The following is an 18,408-nucleotide window of genomic DNA, read 5'->3' as shown; positions in this document are numbered from 1 at the left end:
TTCAAATTGTGTGTACTGTTGTGAATTGTTAGATATTACTGCACTGGTGGAGCTAGGAACACAAGCATTTCGCTACACCAGCAATAACATCTGCTAAATGTGTATGCGACCAATAAAATGTCATTTGATTTTAACACACCGTGACAAACAATGACAAATTGGGATGTCAGTCAGTGCTGCCACGCCGTGCACACATTGTGAAGCAAAACATAGTTGCCACATGCAGGTAACACACAGGCTGTCTCTAAAAACACAACACTACAAGACTTCGGCCTAACAGAGGCTAAACACAGAAGCTCCTCTCTCTCGTCTCCATCAGTGCGGTGGTCTAATGCTGCATGCACCCTAACACATACACACTCCGAGCCTGTGGGCAGAACGTCCAGACTATCCCCTCTCCGCTCCTTTCCTTTTCGCACTGCACTCTTCCTTATCCTAAGGGAGGAGAGAAATGAATGAAGGGAATTAGCGGAGTAACTGCGTAGGCTGCAGCAGTGTACCAAACAGCCAACGACGCCACCAGACTGTTAGGGCGAGTTGAGTGATAGTTAATGCCACAGGTCCATCAGCAGCAGCAGCCTCTAATGTGCTACTGATGGCTATTTAACAGTCTGAAGCTGTTTTTCAGTCTCAGAGTTACAGCACCTGTACTGACCTCGCCCTCTGGATGATAGCGGGGTGAATAGGCAGTGGCTCGGGTGGTTGATGTCCTATTGGCCTTCCTGTGACATCAGGTGCTGTAGGTGTCCTGGAGGGCGGGTAGTCTGGCCCCAGTAATGCGTTAGGCAGACCGCACCACCCTCTGGAGAGCCCTGCGGTTGCGGGCAGTGCAGTTGCCATACCAGGTGGTGTTACCGCCTGACAGGATGCTCTCAATTGTGCATCTGTAAAAGTTTGTGAGGGTTTTAGGTGACAAGCCAAATTTCTTCAGCCTCCTGAGGTTGAAGAGGCTCTGTTGCGCCTTCTTCACCACACTGTCTGCGTGGGTGGACCATTTCAGTTTGTCAGTGATGTGTGCGCCAAGGAACTTGAAGCTTTTTACCTTCTCCACTGTGGTCCCGTCGATGTGGATAGGGGGGTGCACCCTCTGCTGTTTCCTGAAGTCCACGATCATCTCCTTTGTTTTGTTGACGTTGAGTGAGAGGTTATTTTCCTGGCACCACACTCCAAGAGCCCTCACCTCCTCCCTGTAGGCTGTCTCGTCATTATTGGTAATCAAGCCTACTACTGTTGTGTCGTCTGCAAACTTGATGATTGAGTTGGAGGCGTGCTTGGCCATGCAGTCATGGGTGAACAGGGATTACAGGAGGGGGCTGAGCACACACCCTTGTGGGGCCCCAGTGTTGAGGATCAGCGAAGTGGAGATGTTGTTTCCTACCTTCACCACCTGGGGGCGGCCCGTCAGGAAGTCCAGGACCCAGTTGCACAGGGCGCGGTTCAGACCCAGGGCCTCGAGCTTAATGATGAGCTTGGAGGGTACTATGGTGTTGAATGCTGAGCTATAGTCAATGAACAGCATTCTTACATAGGTATTCCTCTTGTCCAGATGGGATAGGGCAGTGTGATGGCAATTGCATCGTCTTTGGATCTATTGGAGCGGTAAGCAAATTGAAGTGGGTCTAGGGTGACAGGTAAGGTAGAGGTGATTTGATACTTGACTAGTCTCTCAAAGCACTTCATGATGACAGAGGTGAGTGCTACGGGGCAATAGTAATTTAGTTCAGTTACCTTTGCTTTCTTGGGTACAGGAACAATGGTGGCCATCTGGAAGCAAGTGGGGACAGCAGACTGGGATAGGGAGAGATTGAATATGTCCGTAAACACTCCAGCCAGCTGGTCTGCGCATGCTCTCAGGATGCGGCTAGGGATGCCGTCTGGGCTGGCAGCCTTGCGGGGGTTAACATGCTTAAATGTCTTACTCATGTCGGCCACAGAGAAGGAGAGCCCACAGTCCTTGGTAGTGGGCAGCGTTAGTGGCACTGTGTTATCCTCAAAGCGGGCGAAGAAGGTGTTTAGCTTGTCTGGAAGCAGTGTCGGCGACGTGGCTGTGTCGGCGACGTGGCTGGTTTTCGCTTTGTAGTCAATGATTGTCTGTAGACCCTGCCACATACGTCTTGTGTCTGAGCCGTTGAATTGCGACTCCACTTTGTCTCTATACTGATGTTTTGCCAGTTTAATTGCCTTGCAGAGTGAGTAGCTACACTGTTTGTATTCTGCCATATTCCCAGTCACCTTGCCATGGTTAAATGCGGTGGTTCGCGCTTTCAGTTTTGCGCGAATGCTGCCATCTATCCACGGTTTCTGGTTAGGGTAGGTTTTAATAGTCACAGTGGGCACAACATCTCCTATACACATCCTGAAACTCAGTCACCGTTTCAGCAGCCAAAAAAAGAAATGCATGCAACAGAATACAAACACAGGTACACGATAAGGGTTTAAGAATTGACATTTTTGAAGTATGGCCTACATAGCGATTCGAGGGGAGACAGAGGTTCATTTAAAAAACGTGTCTGCGCTCAATTCCGTGGAGGAGTTGAGGTACTTGGCAAGGGTGTATCTTATCCTGAACCACTGCAACAGCTAACAATGACAACCTTAGCAAATGGCTTGTAGTAACTCTGAGCAACTGCATTACCAGAAGAGGCATCTCTGAATTAGTGGAGTAGGGTGGTGGGTTTCTAGTGAGTGTAGGGTTAGGTGGTAGCGTATTTGTTGATTTACTTCTTTTATTTTTTTCAAGCAAAGTATAAGGGAGTTATACTCCAGTCTAGTTGGTGGCGGTAATGCAACATTTATTCGATGCCAACCGCCGTTAAACCTCAATGAAGAAGAAGAAGAATAGCTGAACAGAGACGGCAACCAGGCTATCTCTGAATACCTTTAACTAGTTAGGGACTTTACAATAACTGCATATTGATGTCTGTAACAGGTGCAGCAGAAATTAAACAGCCAACATTGGGCCTTTCGATATCGGCAGACAAAAGAGATCTAACGTTAGAGACAAAGTTAAACAGCAACACAACAGAAAAATATGAGCTAGCTAATTTAGCTCTAATCTACCTTCCCATAAACCGTTAGCTAGCTTGTTGATTTTATAATGAGAGCTAGTTAGGTAGCTAGTCAATATATTTCGTAGTTAGTCAAGATAGTTCATACATGCTAAAGCTAGTTACTTACCCACTTTTCTACATCCTGCTTTTCTTGCTTAACTTGTCCCTGGCAGCGGTGCAGAAAAAAACGGAGATTTCCCGATGATTATGGAAACAACAGGAGTCTGCTCTCTGTAAGCATGTATGCTGCTGCAAAGCTGTGGCGAGAGAGTGGACACTTATCTACGCAGACGGGACAAGGTCCACACAAGACAACACTGACAGCTGATGTCATTAGCCAGAGTTTGTTTACCGTAACAAAAGGCGGAGAAAAAAATAGATGGATGAATTCAGTAGCTTGGTTGACAACACTAATGTTTACGACTTGCAAGTAGTGGACATGCATGCATAAAAACATTAAAATATATTATCCAAGCTAGCTAGGTGCAACTATGCATTTTCATAATTCTAAATAACGCAATTACGACCATTCCAGCCAAATATGTTATATTATAATGACAAGATAGTCGAGTGACCGCTCTAACAAAGGAAATGCATGTCCTCAAAAATGGGAGGCAGGTGGGACCATTCTAGCCAATAAGAGGAAGATACGCGTGATAATAACATTGCCTAAATGCCACGTGCGTCCACTCATGTCAGTTCATTCGTAACCATTACGAAACGTATATTCGATCAAATAAGGCTCACGTAGAAAATTTGTATTTACATTTTTGGTTGACCAAATTCCCTACTATCATTGACCTCCATACAAAAATTACTCACTTTGTAGTCTTATTTTCGTGGACTGATTTTGGGCTGATTATAAACCCTCTCTGATCCATTTCACAATTTTCAAACATTTGCCGTTTACGCGTGCACAGCGCCCTTTCGTGCATTAACAATCTAGGGCTGCGTTTCAAACTCAAAGTAGAAAGCCCTCGGCCCTAAACCCTCAGTCCTAGCTAGTTTTATAGTTTGGCCATTTATTCCAATATATTTCAGAATTCCAAAAAGTGTTTATGAATCTAGCTACGTTTTATAGGCTCTTCCCTGCGAGACTAAGCCGATTTGCCAACGCTAAAATCAACGTCTATATATATATTTTAGCAAGCTAGCTTCATACTTTTTCGGTCAAGCCGAAAATGCAGCCTTGTTGACTAAATCTGAGACTTCGCGGGCACCCGAGTTTGACATGTGACTACAGTTTGCATTGAATTGTGGGTCATATCAACCCCGCAAGTGACCAAAGTTGTTCACTCACTAAGTCGTGGCAGTTTGATTGCCATGTTCACTAAGTCGAACATGGCAATCAAACTGCATCCGGTTTCGACGGGGATTCCCCCGAGGGAAAGTGACTAGCGCAAGGGCTGAGTGGGTAAAAATAACGTGTTTGGACTGCAGCCTAGCTGTTCGATCTGCAAAGACAGCTATTAAAATATTCAGATACAAGGGAAAGTGGTAGGAAAGGGGGATACCTAGTCAGTTGTACAACTGAATGCATTCAACTGAAATGTATCTTCCGCATTTAACCCAACCGCTTTGAATCAGAGAGGTGCGGAGGGCTTCCTTAATCGACATGCCCGTCTTCGGCGCCCGGGGAACAGTGGGTTAAATTCTAATAGTATTTGACCGATGTTTGGCATTTAAAGTATCAAATGCGCACACAGCCATATCTGCATTTAAAATAGCCCACACCAGAACTACACTGCATTGCCAAAAGTATATGGACACCCCTTCAAATTAATGGATTTGGCTATTTCAGCCACACCCGTTGCTGACAGGTGTATAAAATCGAGCACACATCCATGCAATCTCCATGAGGAACATTGGCAGTACTGAAGAGTTCAGTGACTTTCAACAACACCTTCATAGGATGCCACCATTCCAAGTCAGTTTTTCACATTTCTGCAATGCTAGAGCTGCCCCAGTCAACTGTAAGTGCTGTTATTGTGAAGTGGAAACGACTCTACGTGTAACAATGGCTCAGCCCAGAAGTGGTAGGCCACACAAGCTCACAGAATGGGACCACAGAGTGCTGAAGCGGGTAGTGCATTAAAAATCATCTGTCCTTGGTTGCAACACTCGTTACCGAGTTCCAAACTGCCTCTGGAAGCAACATCAGCACAATAACTGTTCATCAGGAGCTTCATGAAATGGGTTTCCATGGCCGTGCAGCCACACACAAGCCTAAGATCACCATGTGCAATGCCAAGCGTCTGCTGGAGTGGTGTAAAGCTAGCAGCCATTGGACTTTGGAGCAGTTAATATAATGTCCTGCTTAATATAATGTTTGTTTCATCATTGCAAATCAACTGCATTATACTTAAAAAACACTTAAACTTCAACCAGTAAAATGGCTCTTTGGCTAGCTTTTGCTACAGCCTATATCAACAAGCGTTAGCATTCTAGCTAACAATTGTTATTTTGCAAAGTTCACAACCAAATATAATCTTAGCGACTGTTCAAGTAAGAACCAAAACATGACTGTAAGCGTATGAGAACCCAAAAAAGTTATTTTGTTTAGGAGTAATAAAAACGTAAATGTAGGCTATGTTGAATGGGCGCAGATGGCGATGGCTTTCTTACTGCCGCGCCTCTGTGCATGACCTCAGTTTGTTGTGTACTAGAAAATGGTCTATACAATGATATTCTAGAGGATTCTGTGCTTCCAACTTTGTGGCAACAGTTTGGGGAAGGCCCTTTCCTGTTTCAGCATGACAATGCCCTGTGCACAAAGTGAGGTCCATACATAAATGATTTGTCTAGATCGGTGTAGAAGAACTTGACTGGCCTGCACAGAGCCCTGACCTCAACCCCATCGAACACTTTTGGGATGAATTGGAACGCCTGCAAGCCAGGCCAACTCGCCCAACATCAGTGCCCGACCTCACTAATGCTCTTGTAGCTGAATGGAAGCAAGTCCCAGCAGCAATGTTCCAACATCTAGTGGAAAGCCTTCCAAAGACCAACTCCATATTAATGGCCATGATTTTGGAATGAGATGTTCGACAAGCGGTGTTCGCATACTTTTGGCTATAGTTTTGTATTTTTAATGTTTTGATGAAGTAATCTAAATTTGCTACAGTTGCATTAGAATATAGCCACAGTTGCATTATAATTTAGCTCTCCCTGGTGGTCTAGTGGTTAGGATTCGGCGCTCTCACCGCCGCGGCCCGGGTTCGATTCCCGGTCAGGGAACATCCGTTTTGGGAGTGCTGCTTATTGTAGAATTTCTCATCTTATATTTTGATGGTGCTAGTGACATACTAAGACATACTGGAACATTATAGACGTGTACGATTCCCTTTACCCAGCGATGGATTTGGGTTTATTTTTGTCTCCTTTTCAGTTTTTACCGCTAGATGGCGGTCTAATCACAGCACTTGCTATTCGGCTGAAATCAAAAGGCATGGAGCCTGATGAGCTCATGAATTCAGTCATTATAAATGTCCCCTTGCTGTTGTTCACAAACAGAAAGTGGCACAGTTCATGCAATATCTTTTTTTTTTACATCTTTTTTGGGGGAACTTAGCCAGTGTCTCAACTTACTGTTGAGAGTTAGAATAGTACAATAAACAAGGTGCAATTTAAAAATGTGTTTGTGCATCAGCATTTTTTCTATTGTTATGTAAGTCACTGACAGTCAGCCCATGTCAGCTAAAATTGTTTATATTGGTAAGTTAGTCTAGCCAGCTATCTAAACTTGTAGTAATCATGGTCGAATTACCGACCGTGGGGCCTCCACTGAATTTGTTAGTCACTCTCACTCAGATATCATTTTAAAAACTGCAAACATTTCTCTCCACCCTTTGGCAAAATTTAAAGAATTGCAGGAAATTAGCTGTAAAACTGCAAATTTCTCTCTCCGCCCCATGGTAAAATGTGTAGAATTGCAGGAAATTAACGTAAACTTTTTTTCTCTCCACTGTCAAGAGGGGGGCCGCTAAACTGTTTTGCTTGGTGTGGGGGGGGGGGGGGGGGGGGGGGCACAACATTTCCCAAAGGCTAGGGCTTGCTCTGACTGCATGTGTGGGTATGGATGTGGGTATGCAGGGCTGCGAGCCATTCCTGCCCTTCATGATGAATTCCTGATCTAGCCTATCTAAATCTCATCCCAATTTAGCACAAGTCTAACAATGACAAATTCCTAAATCACTTCACTCTCTGAGTTTGAAATTGTTGCCACAGCAGCAGTGTCTTCATTAGAGAGAGAGAGAGAGACCTAGGCCACAGTCAGTGAGAGAGTAGCCTGTGAGACAGAGATACCGTGTGTTTGTGGAACCTGGGTCTCAGAGCCCTCAAAGGCTGGAGAGAGACGGAGACAGACAGTTGGCTGGCCGATTGGGCCATGCAGGTTTTAACCAGTTCCTGACTGCTATGTATCTTGGCAGTTATTTTGACAGCACTATCACAGAGGGGTGTGGGGAGGGGAGATAAGCTGTCTAAGGAATCGCCATGGCGCCGGTGTGTCCCTTCCCCTTGCCTCTCAGATGGCCAGCTCCCTGACTGCAGCGGAGGATTGTGGAGGATCATGGTAGGGAGCAGGGTTTGTGTTGGCAAGACCGTAGGGCTCTGGGAAGCATTGCACTTTCTCTTCAAAAGTCCAACCATACCCCCCTACCTCCCTTGCCTGTCCACACCCTACAATAACCCCCCCCCCCATCCATCCCCCCACACACACACACCACACCACACCCCTAAAACCTCACTCTCCCTGTCTCTCCCTGCCATCTTGTCAACTTTTAATGAAGAAATTAACTCTTGAAATGGTCTCTCTAGCTGTTTATCTCACGCCTCCAAACATTTGAGCGCCTTAGGGGCAATGGAACCATAGTTTTGTCTGCATGGAGATAAAGAAGAGAAGGAGGGAGAAAGAGAGAGAGAAAGCCAGACCAGAACATAGCCCGACTGCATTGTAAGCAAACAGTACTAAAAAGACAAGGATGAGCTCCGGTAAACTTTTGACTCTTTGCTGAGTAATGCCTTCAAGATGTGGCCCATACAGTACAGATGTAGGATCTTAATTTGACCCAGTTTGCTACAGCATGAAAATAATCCTGCAGCAACAGGAAATGTGAATTATTATGTGGATTATAATTCATCAATATGATACATTTTACGTTAGGGCAAATCAAGTATGATATTTTTAAGTGGTAATTACAAACTTTAGGAGCCTTTTTAAACTTTGAATACACTGCAATTTTTCATTTCCTGCTGTGCAGAAAAATTCTCAACAAAAGAGTGATCAAATTAAGATCCTACATCTGTATACCGTTCAATAGTCCAAGCCCATCTCCCCTATAATCTCTCTCTCTGGCTCCCTAGTCTACACATGTCTATACACGGGTCATAAGAACAGTATACATACAGCTGGTCCTGTTGTGGACTCTGATATTTGAATTTTACGGTACCATCCCACCAGGGCTCACAAACAGCTTGGTACCATTACAGAGCTAGCGTTTTAGGATTATTGCTTCGAGGGAATACAGTATGAGATCAAAGCCATACACACACACAGGAATTTATGTTGCAGGAGAGGAGTGGGGTTGAGTAAGGGGAGACTGGGACAAAAGGGCAAACGTAGCATCTTTTTAGAACTGAAAAAATGTTATTTTATCATCTGGAATGATAGTTGATAGAGGCATGTGATAATATAAAGGCACATAATGTTCTTTGGGGATTTTATAATCAAACCATCAAATTTCTTCAAAAATGAAAGATGGAGAGAGATAGATGATGGAGAGAAGGATGGGAAGAGGGAGGAAGACTTCAAAGGCTCTGTGCTGCTGTACATGGTTTTGAGACAGTGGAAAACGACCCCTGACGTCTTAAGTCTCGCTTCTGAAAATGATCTTTATGCGAAGCATTATGTTATAGACACCAAGGTCTGACCCATGGCAGACAGAAATGTTAACCTTGGAAAAGCTATAAAGTCATTTTCCTCAGACGTCACACTCACAGAGCTTAGACTACGGCCACTGATAACTTCAAGTACATTGTGGCAACAAGCGGCCACAAAACCTAAACAGACCAAAAAGACATGTCACAAAGATGACTGAGGTCACAATGTTACCATAATCATTCATACTCATAACCTCAGTGCCTGTAGAGATTGTAGTAAAATTATTTAGTCTATGCATATTTCATAATATGCTTACAATCAGTATGTTGTGAATCGCTGTGAAATTATGTTTTTCATTGATCTTTTTTGTGTGTGAAATAAATATATGAAAACATTGCCTACTGATACTTATAATTAGTGTAGTTTGTTTCTTGTACTTCTCCTAGGTCACATGCTATCCTAGTCAAGAGGGGATCAGGAAGAACCAATGACAAGGGTCTCTATTAAGACTGTTTGTGTGGCCCCACTTATCAACATAAACATACAACTGAATCCCTCAGTGAGAAAGAGAGTAGCAAGTATATGGCGTTAGAACTAGACAGAGAGTGAGGGATAAATGGCTTGAATAGATCAGATAAAACATAGTGGAAACACAGGCCTGAGTGACACACATATAAGCCTTAGTGGTGGGCCTTAGTGGTGGGTGGTGGGCCTTAGTGGTCTGTAGTGGGCCACAGTGGTTTGTGGTGGGCCATAATCTGTGGTGGACCATAGTGGTCTGTCTCCCCCGGTGGTCAGGGAGCGTCCTTTCTGATGTGCCTCAGACTGATAAAGAGGGGCATCCCCCCCCCAGACAGACAGACTACACACAGAGTTGGATAGAGAGAGAAGAACAAGGTGGGAAGTAGAGGTGAGTGAAGAGAGTGCAGGGTAAAAGAGAGAGAGAGAAAGAGAGATGCCTGATCAAAACAGAGATACAGATACAGGCCTACTGTATCCTGTCATGTGACACGACCCCAAACGTCAATCTGCCAATTAACTGAAGCATTACAGCATGTGACCATTGACCCAGGAAGTAAACAATATTAATATATTAAATGTATATTGAATTCTATGCAGTACAGACACCTTCCAGAGTCTACCACAGGTGAGTGAGACACATTGTAGGAACTGTTGTGACGGTTACCCTCTCTGAAATACAATACATCAATATTAGGAAGAATTGGGTTCCACTTCTAGTATTATTTGCTGTGTCATGTCTTGTATTCTGCCGTAATAACTGGCGGCTCCCCGCCTGCGCTTGAAAATATCCAGCCAAACACACAGAGACAAAATAGGCACTCATAGGTAGACACACACACTCTCACACACCCTTGTCTCTGTATGTGTGTCAGGGCATCTCGACCTGTCCCTCTGTGTTCTTGGTCACATGATGGTGGTGAAGCAATCAGTGCCATGCTGTTTACCCTGCTTATCAATGGTGTTGTAACAAGCAGATGACACACAGACTCTGACCCCAGGATACACACACACACATACTGACCACAGTGTACGCATGCACATGTGCATGTACACACACCTGTGGTGTGCCTATGGTGTTGTTCTGTTTGTTTCATATTTGACTGGACTAAGTTTTCTACAGGTCAATGCTTTTTTTTTAATTAGCTGTTTATGAAAAGACCAGATTTTCCAATATGACACATAAAGCCTCTAAACTGTGATGGTCCTAACCCTACGGACATCCTCAGGATCACGCTAGCTAGCTAGCTAACATGAATTATCTAATGCTACCAGACCTCCATATTTCCCTAATGATGCCTAACCTCATCCCCCATAAAAAAAGGGCCTGTCTCCATGTTCACTTTCCAGAAGAAAAAGTCCAGTACATCTGAATTCACGGGTAAAACTACAGACGTGTCAAACGCTGGCTAATAAATCACAGTCATAAATTCCTGCAGAGAAAATGAATTATCACTGGGTTTTGAATTTACTGCAGTACAATAATTCATCTTCCCATGTAATGTAAAGTTAGTGTTCCTGTGAAGGTCAGGATTTACAGGTAACATAAGTGTGTACTTACTGTTTGTCTGAGTGTCTACGTGTGTACATGTGTGTATGTCTGTCAACTCTTTGTGTGTGTGTGTGTTTGTGTGCACATGTGTGTGTATGTGTATGTTTGTGTATGTGTGTGTGTACTCCCACTCACACACTCAGACTATGGCTAGTCAAGACTAGCGCCACATCACTCCATCATCACAGATATGCTTTGTGGGTAGATAGCAGGTCTGCCGGCGTACAAGATGTTTTGTCCAGCCTGTCATGTTTACTTACAATGATAAGCTATGATGGATCCCCTGCAAGCTATAGACGCCACAGCCCAACAGGCACACACTGAGCGCTAAAACACACACACACATTGCATATTGCAAGTCACCTCGTAGCCCAGAAGGCACATTCAGAGAGGAATGTCTTTGACAATGTTACATAATACACTATACATTTCAGAGAGAATGCACCACTCACTCGCACACACACACACACCTTTGTTATAGTGGTTATGATGTTTTGATGTTGTACTCTGTGATCTGTTAGTTGGCCTGCGTAATGTTTCTACTGTTTCAGTTTACTTTAGTCTGGGTCGAGGCCAGGCGGGTCCGGGATCTGACCACAGACAGCCCGCTCTAAATAAACCGACCAATTAAAAAGACTAATGAGGCCCCTGCTCATGCTATCACACAGGGTGCATTGAGGGGCATTTCAACAGGCAGAAAGAGGGTCTTAGAGGGTGGTGGATTCACTCGTGTTTCAGAGGTGACTAATCTTTATTCTTGTAATACACACGTACGCACACATACCAAGAAGAGTGTATAAACATCTACTTGAGGATTTGGGGCAAAAGGAGACAAAAGCAATGCAAGTGTAAATACAATACTAAATAAGCCCTGTCAAATATAAACTGCTCCTGTTGCTACAGTAGAAAAGGAGGCTATTCTGCTCCTCCAGTTCACCTCTTCTCTCCTCCCTTGCTCCCTCTCCTATGGTTCCCTCCTCTCTTATTCTCACTTCTTCTACAATTATTTACACCCAAGGCCGTGGCGGCCGCTGGAGAAATGTAGGGAGTGAGGGACTTACAAAGAGAGTGAGAGAGAACAAGGTGGAGGTGGAGAAGGGGAAATGAGCAGCTCTGAGACACAACTCCTTCCCTCCCTCCCCCTCTCTTTCACTGCCTCCCTGTTACCTCTTTCCACCTCTACCCCCCTCTCTGTTTCTTTATCAATTGCTGCCTCCCTCTCTTTTACTCTGCATTTCTCCCTCCCCTCCCTCTTTCTCCCTCCCTCCCTCTTTCTGCCTCCCCCTCTCTCTATTCTGTCCCTCTCTCCCCTCCTCTCTCTGGCTAGCTGTTCAAGGCCACACTTCTCTTCCTCCTCCCTGTTTGTCTGAAAGGTCAGAGGGACTGATACAGTACCAGGGCAACCGTTACAAATCTTCCCCCTTATCGAGGACAACACACAGATAACACTGTCTCCTTTCGCTCATCCGACAGATCCATCTCCGAAAACATCTCCCGGACCCGAAGACCCGGACGGAGCTGGGCCTGAAAATATGGAGAGACTGAGAGATTGATGTTCTCACTCCTTTCACTGAGGAGAGGAGTGTAATGGGAGAAAGAAAATACTGTGAGGCTTTGTGGAAGACTGTTTCAGTGTTTCGGTGATTAGGACTTGTGAGATAGTCACTGAAAAGATTAAGGACAGTGCATAAGTTGTTAATTGCAAGCACCTCCTTGTGTGAAAGTGTGTGTGTATTTGGGGAGGATTGCACCTGCAAGTAATGATGTGAGATTTTGCCACTTTCACCTTAACCCCCCACTACCCGTCTCTCTTTGTAACTTGCACCTGTTATCCCCCCTCCTAACACACACACACAGTCTCTCTCTGTTCTTCAACATTTCTAATGTGACAATAGCCATACCCCAGCTCTGAGCTAAGTACCTCCTTAACCCAGCAGTCTCCAGCGATTTATATCCCAGTAGAATTGATGTGTGTCTGTGCAGGGTGAAGCTAGCTAGCCCTGACTCCAGGCAGCGCTCCACCTCCTCGGCCCAGGCCACAGAGGCTTTTATGGAGATGCATGGGCTGAGCCCTGACAGAATAAGTACCCTTGCTTTTTTATCAAACTAAATGATGACGTGTTTAATAGTTAAGACATTACTAGTTATGTAATACAAGTATTCATCATTGCTTTTTATTATCGTGTGTGTGATTTTTGATAACGCTGCAGAGAGTGTGTGTTGAGAGGTTCAGAGAGAGAGCATGGAACTCAAAGTGACATGTTCAAGTGATTTTGCTATGTAGTGAGCTTGTGTATTTTTGTATGTGGTAAGTTCAGTAAAGTTCAAAGGTCATAACTTGGAAAATGACAGTGATAAGAATTCCTGGCATTATTATGGGGCTGGTTTTAAGATGTGCATGCTCACACACACACAAGCAAATGGGATATGTTTCACTCTGGAGCTGGCATTACTCCTGAACACAGACAGAAACACACAAACACACACCAACACACCAACACACTCTGCTACTGGTTCAATTAATAGACACACTGGGCCAGCCCATAGCCTGGTACTGGGGTGTGTGTTGTGTGGTGTATGTGGTGGACGTGCAGGGTCAGTGGGTCGAGGAGGGCCCAGCCTCCTGGTTCCCACAGCACAGCGGAGGCTGTCTCTCTCCCACTATCAGGGTCCGTCTCCGGCCCCCTCTGCTCCCTGGCCCCTCTGCCCCCCCGGCCCCCCTGCTCCCTAGCCCCTGCCTGACGTCAGCCCTGGCCTGATAAGGGTCTCCAGTGGCCTGCAAGGAGAGGGGGATGGAGGGACGGGGTGGAGAGGAGGGAGGATGGAGGGAGGTTGCACTAACAGAGCCAGCCAACTGGATAAAGCCACAGACAGATAAGAAAGAGCAGTGTGGAGCCCTATTGTTTCCACCGCTCCTCCTGTGGCTTCCATCTCTTCTCTCCTACTCCGTCTTTGTGCCTCTCATTATCTATCGCTCTCTATTGCTTTCTATCACTCACTGTCTATCTCTCGCTCTCTCTCTCCGTCTCGCTCTCTGTCCTGTGTACGCTCATCCTTTCAAAACAGGAATATTCACTCTCTTATCGTGACGTACATCCCCGTCTATCTCTGGATTGAAACACCTCTCTCCTCTCACTTCCTCATTCTGTTTTTGTTGTCTTTTTCACTGTTTGGGCATTTATTGGCACGAAAAGTGAGAGAGCTTGCACTGCCAAAGCAAATCTTTTCAACAAAAACAATAGCAACAACCATGAAAGTATACAACCTCCCTCTGTGTATCTCTACCACTCTCTCCTTCTCTTACTCATCTCTTTCTCTTTAACCTGGTATCTGAACCCTACATGAACCCACTGTCTCCTCAACCTCACCTCAACCTCACCTCCACCTAACTCCATCCCACTCTTACCCATACTTTACCTCTCTCTACCCCCAACACACATACACACACTTCTCTCCCCGCTGCCTACCACGCAGCGTCGCCACTGAAGCCTAAACTATCAGCATGTTATCAGGTATACCCTGTGAGAGAGTGTGTGTGTGTGTGTGTGTGTGTGTGTGTGTGTGTGTGTGTGTGTGTGTGTGTGTGTGTGTGTGTGTGTGTGTGTGTGTGTGTGTGTGTGTGTGTGTGTGTGTGTGTGTGTGTGTGTGTGTGTGTGTGTGTGTGTGTGTGTGTGTGTGTGTGTGTGTGTGTGTGTGTGCTGTTTGCTCTCTAGGCCCAGGCTAGCGGACTTTGGCCATTGCTTATCACTGGGAGAGGTCCTGGGGTCTGCCTGGGATCCCTGCGCCTCTACCGCTAAAAATACACCTTTGATAAACCACACACACACGGTAGAACAACTCCCCTCGATACATGGGTTTATGGATTGGCAGTGATGGGCTGTCAATCAGCAGCTAGCTCCATACAATTGTCCAGCATGTGAATGGTGGGTTGGCCCAGCAGTGTGCGGTGAAAGTGATCATGAGGCACATCATGATATTGTCTCATAAACAGGCAATCAAAGTTGGAGTGGTATTTCAAGTATTACTCACTTCAAAGACAGCATTAGAAAATGTATTATTGTGCTCTATAAAAAGCTTTAAAAACAAGGGAGATTATTCCAACGGGGAAAAGGACTTCAGAATTCAGCAGTGTAGCATTGTAATTCATTATCCAGTGTTTGAAGTGTGTTTACGTAGCTCTTATAATGGTGTGAATAAACTCCTATTCAGCACAAGTTATCACACATGAGAAGCTACAGCTGGAGGACTGAGTTAATTATTTAGTCAAAGACAAACTCTGGGACGCAGACCTATGTCTCTCCCTCCCGACTCCCTAACCCAAATTGAACAAACAAAGCTAATCCACAAACACAACACAGATACCTAAAAATAACACACACCCGCTCACGCTCACTCATACACACACAAACGCACACACACACATCATAGTGACCGACTTTATGTTTGATTTGTCCAACAGAACTCCAATGTATTAGGAGAGGAGTAAGATCCACAGAGAAAATAATGAGAGGCAGAGTGAGAGTGGGAGGGAGGGAGAGAGAGAGAGAGAGAGATATAGGGAGAGAGCGAGAGAGAGAGAGAGAGAGAGAGAGAGAGAGAGAGAGAGAGAGAGAGAGAGAGAGAGAGAGAGAGAGAGAGAGAGAGAGAGAGAGAGAGAGGCGGAGAGACAGAACAATATAGGACACATAGATAGGACCTAGCTAGGTATCTGCGTTAGCATTGATTAAAGGCCCACTCAAAATAGTATTTTTCTATATGTTGGCAGACACAAGTACCTGTCCACTCCGGTCATCATGGGCCAATTGATTTGAAGAGATAGCCCTGTGTTAAGATAAGCCCAGAGAATGAGTGGTGTGAGGGAACTGTCCTCACCACAAACAACCTCTCTGTAACCTGACATTGATTACCATTGGTCACACACCCACACACAAACAGGCACACACACACACACTCAAATCAATGAGGCTAATCAAAAAAAGGTAAATACGCTCAGCAAAAAACAGATGAGTTCAATACAGTTCAGGATGCTCAAATTTGACTAGGCAGAGCAACCAAACCATGGTTGCATCACAGACATTGGGCAACATGGATTAATTCCAGTCCTGCAGGTCAGTGCTCTAATTCATGGCCTCTGCTCCAGGTCCTCTGTTACAGTGTTCCCTGGCCCGGCTCTTCCTGCTCCCTCATTTGAAGTGTTCTTCCTGGAGCCAGGGGGATCCGCCGGGGGGTCTATCCAGAGGAAGAGGGGCTACAGTGTGCCACTGACCCCCCTGTGACAAGGTCTTTGCCCCAGCCCAGACAGAGACAGGCTTTCCTGGAGTCCGGACTCAATCGAGACTAGATGGAGACACACACACACATTCACACACACACACACACACGCATGTGTGCACACACACACACACACACACACACACATGCATGCGCGCACACACACACACACACACATATGAAATACTTCATTTGAATCCACAAATCACATTATAGTCGAGAATGATTCAAACATTTCAAAGGATTCGAAAATCTGGATACTTCTGGATACGTCAGATTCTTCTCCACACAGCTAGGCTACCTATGACACACACACACACAGAAAATACACCTCCCACATAACAGTCCCCTCCAGCTCCGTCTATCCCCCCACACACACACCAACATCTCTATCTGGTCCTTCACCCAACACCTAATTCATACACACACACTGCAGTAGCCTCATACATAGAGATCTGGCCTCCGTCTCAGATCCAGCCTCTGTGAGTTCTGGCCGCCATCACATTCTGTCAGTGATATTACGGCCAAGGCATGTACAAATACACAACTCAGACAGCTACACCTACTGTATACACTCATGCACAAAAGACATTCAGGTATACTCAAACCTATATGTTCATTTCCATACCAAGTAATCAATGAAATGTCAGTCAGAACCGATCGTGTAATGAACAGTGTCAAACCTACAGCTAATATTGCCACAAAACACCTTGTTCCCCTACCTATAGAGTCCCTTATATCCCCTCCTACTGTATATGCCCCAGGCAAGGTTATGACTCATCAGGGACACACGTCACAGAGTGTTTCCCCACGTAGCCAGGCTCTTTGGGTTAATAGCTGCAGACTTATTTATTAGCTGCTTTATCAGCCCGCCAGTTACACATTGATGATGCCCTGTTCCTTTCCAATGCAGCAATACTGGGCTATTTGCCTTGACTCTCCAGGGGCCAAGGACAAGAGAATCAATACTGTAATGGGCTGCCCTGCCCTGGGCTGGCCGGGCTGGACTGGAGTGGGCTGGCTGCGCTGGGCACACCCTGTCGTCTACACAAACAGAGAGGAGAAGGGAGAAAGTTGGAAATGTTAGAGAAAAAGTATACCTGCTGTAACAGTGTACAGCAAACAGGTATGGATGTCTGGATGTGGAAACATTCTGCACTCTAAAAAATGCTGAGTTAAAAACAACCCAATTTGGGTTATTTGGTAACCCAGCGCTGGGTAAATATAGGACAGAATGCATGCTGGGTTATTTGACCCAGCCAGTTGGGTTGTGTGAATAACCTAACAAGTTGGGTTGTTGGGATTACCCAAACATAGGTTAAGTTAACCATCAGATGGGTAATGTTTACTCTTATGCTGGGCTGACCTAGCAGCTGGGTCTGTTTTAATTTAATCCTTAGGTTATTTTAGGGGCGTGGCTTTTAGATGGATATTATTGGCAACCCGTCATAGTAATTGGCCACCTGTTCATCATGTTAACCTCTTAAGGATCAGACCCTTTTTTACAATTACATACCCAAATCTAACTGCCTGTAGCTCAGGACCTGAAGCAAGGATATGCATATTCTTGATACCATTTGAAAGGAAACACTTCGAAGTTTGTGAAAATGTGAAATGAATGTAGGAGAATATAACACATTAGATCTGGTAAAAGATAATACAAACAAAAAACATGTGTTTTCTATTTTTAATGTTTTTTCCATCAGCATTGAAATGCAGGAGAAAGGCCACAATATGATATTGCAGTTTAGGCGCAATTTAGAATTTGGCCACTAGATGGCAGCAGTGGGTGTGGAGCCAGAGACAGCAGGGTCTCAAACTGTAGAACCCAGTTCCTACATTTGAATATAAAAAATTATTTTATCAAACAGAACTATGCTACATTTTATCTCTGGGACCCTTAGGATGACAGATCAGAGCAAGATTACTGAATGTAAGTACAATATTTACCTTCAGAGGTGAATGTATCAAACCAGTTGACATGATAAATGTTTTGTTGTTGTGCACTCTCCTCAAACATTAGCATGGTATTTATTCACTGTAATAGCTACTGTAAATTGGACAGTGCAGTTAGATTAACAAGACTTTAAGCTTTCTGCCCATATAAGACATGTCTATGTCCTGAAACGTTTGCT

The 18,408-nt window shown here is 45.0% G+C and overlaps 1 protein-coding gene and 1 long non-coding RNA gene across 3 annotated transcripts; both read right to left on the bottom strand.

Annotated features, from left to right (window-relative positions):
• Window positions 1–256: 256 nt before the first annotated feature.
• Window positions 257–3,182, bottom strand: LOC311106692 (uncharacterized protein). Of its 2 annotated transcripts, XM_084149087.1 has the most exons (4): window positions 1,729–3,182; window positions 1,043–1,588; window positions 656–884; window positions 257–435 (listed from the first exon to the last, which is right to left on the bottom strand). In XM_084149087.1, exons 1-2 carry the CDS (start codon window positions 2,353–2,355, stop codon window positions 1,301–1,303), a joined length of 915 nt encoding a protein of 304 aa, XP_084005213.1. In that variant the 5' UTR covers window positions 2,356–3,182; the 3' UTR covers window positions 257–435; window positions 656–884; window positions 1,043–1,300. The 2 variants fall into 2 exon arrangements, with proteins under 2 accessions (XP_084005213.1, XP_084005212.1); XM_084149086.1 differs by having other exon boundaries at window positions 656–1,588.
• An 11,855-nt stretch (window positions 3,183–15,037) lies between these two features.
• LOC311106698 lies at window positions 15,038–16,972 on the bottom strand. The gene is made up of 2 exons (XR_014610352.1): window positions 16,902–16,972; window positions 15,038–16,339 (listed from the first exon to the last, which is right to left on the bottom strand). It is a non-coding gene; the product is annotated as an uncharacterized lncRNA (long non-coding RNA).
• Window positions 16,973–18,408: the final 1,436 nt, after the last annotated feature.

The sequence above is a fragment of the Coregonus lavaretus genome (assembly GCF_964263955.1).
Source record: "Coregonus lavaretus genome assembly, chromosome: 31".
Taxonomy (NCBI): domain Eukaryota; kingdom Metazoa; phylum Chordata; class Actinopteri; order Salmoniformes; family Salmonidae; genus Coregonus; species Coregonus lavaretus.
This window is presented reverse-complemented; position numbering and strand designations above follow the sequence as displayed.

Coding starts and splice junctions, on each gene's coding strand:
- LOC311106692 (XM_084149086.1), bottom strand. CDS start 2,355: ATGTGTATAGGAGATGTTGTGCCCACTGTGACTATTAAAACCTACCCT. Junction 1,589..1,728: donor CTGTACCCAAGAAAGCAAAG/GTAACTGAACTA, acceptor CCGCTCCAATAG/ATCCAAAGACGATGCAATTG.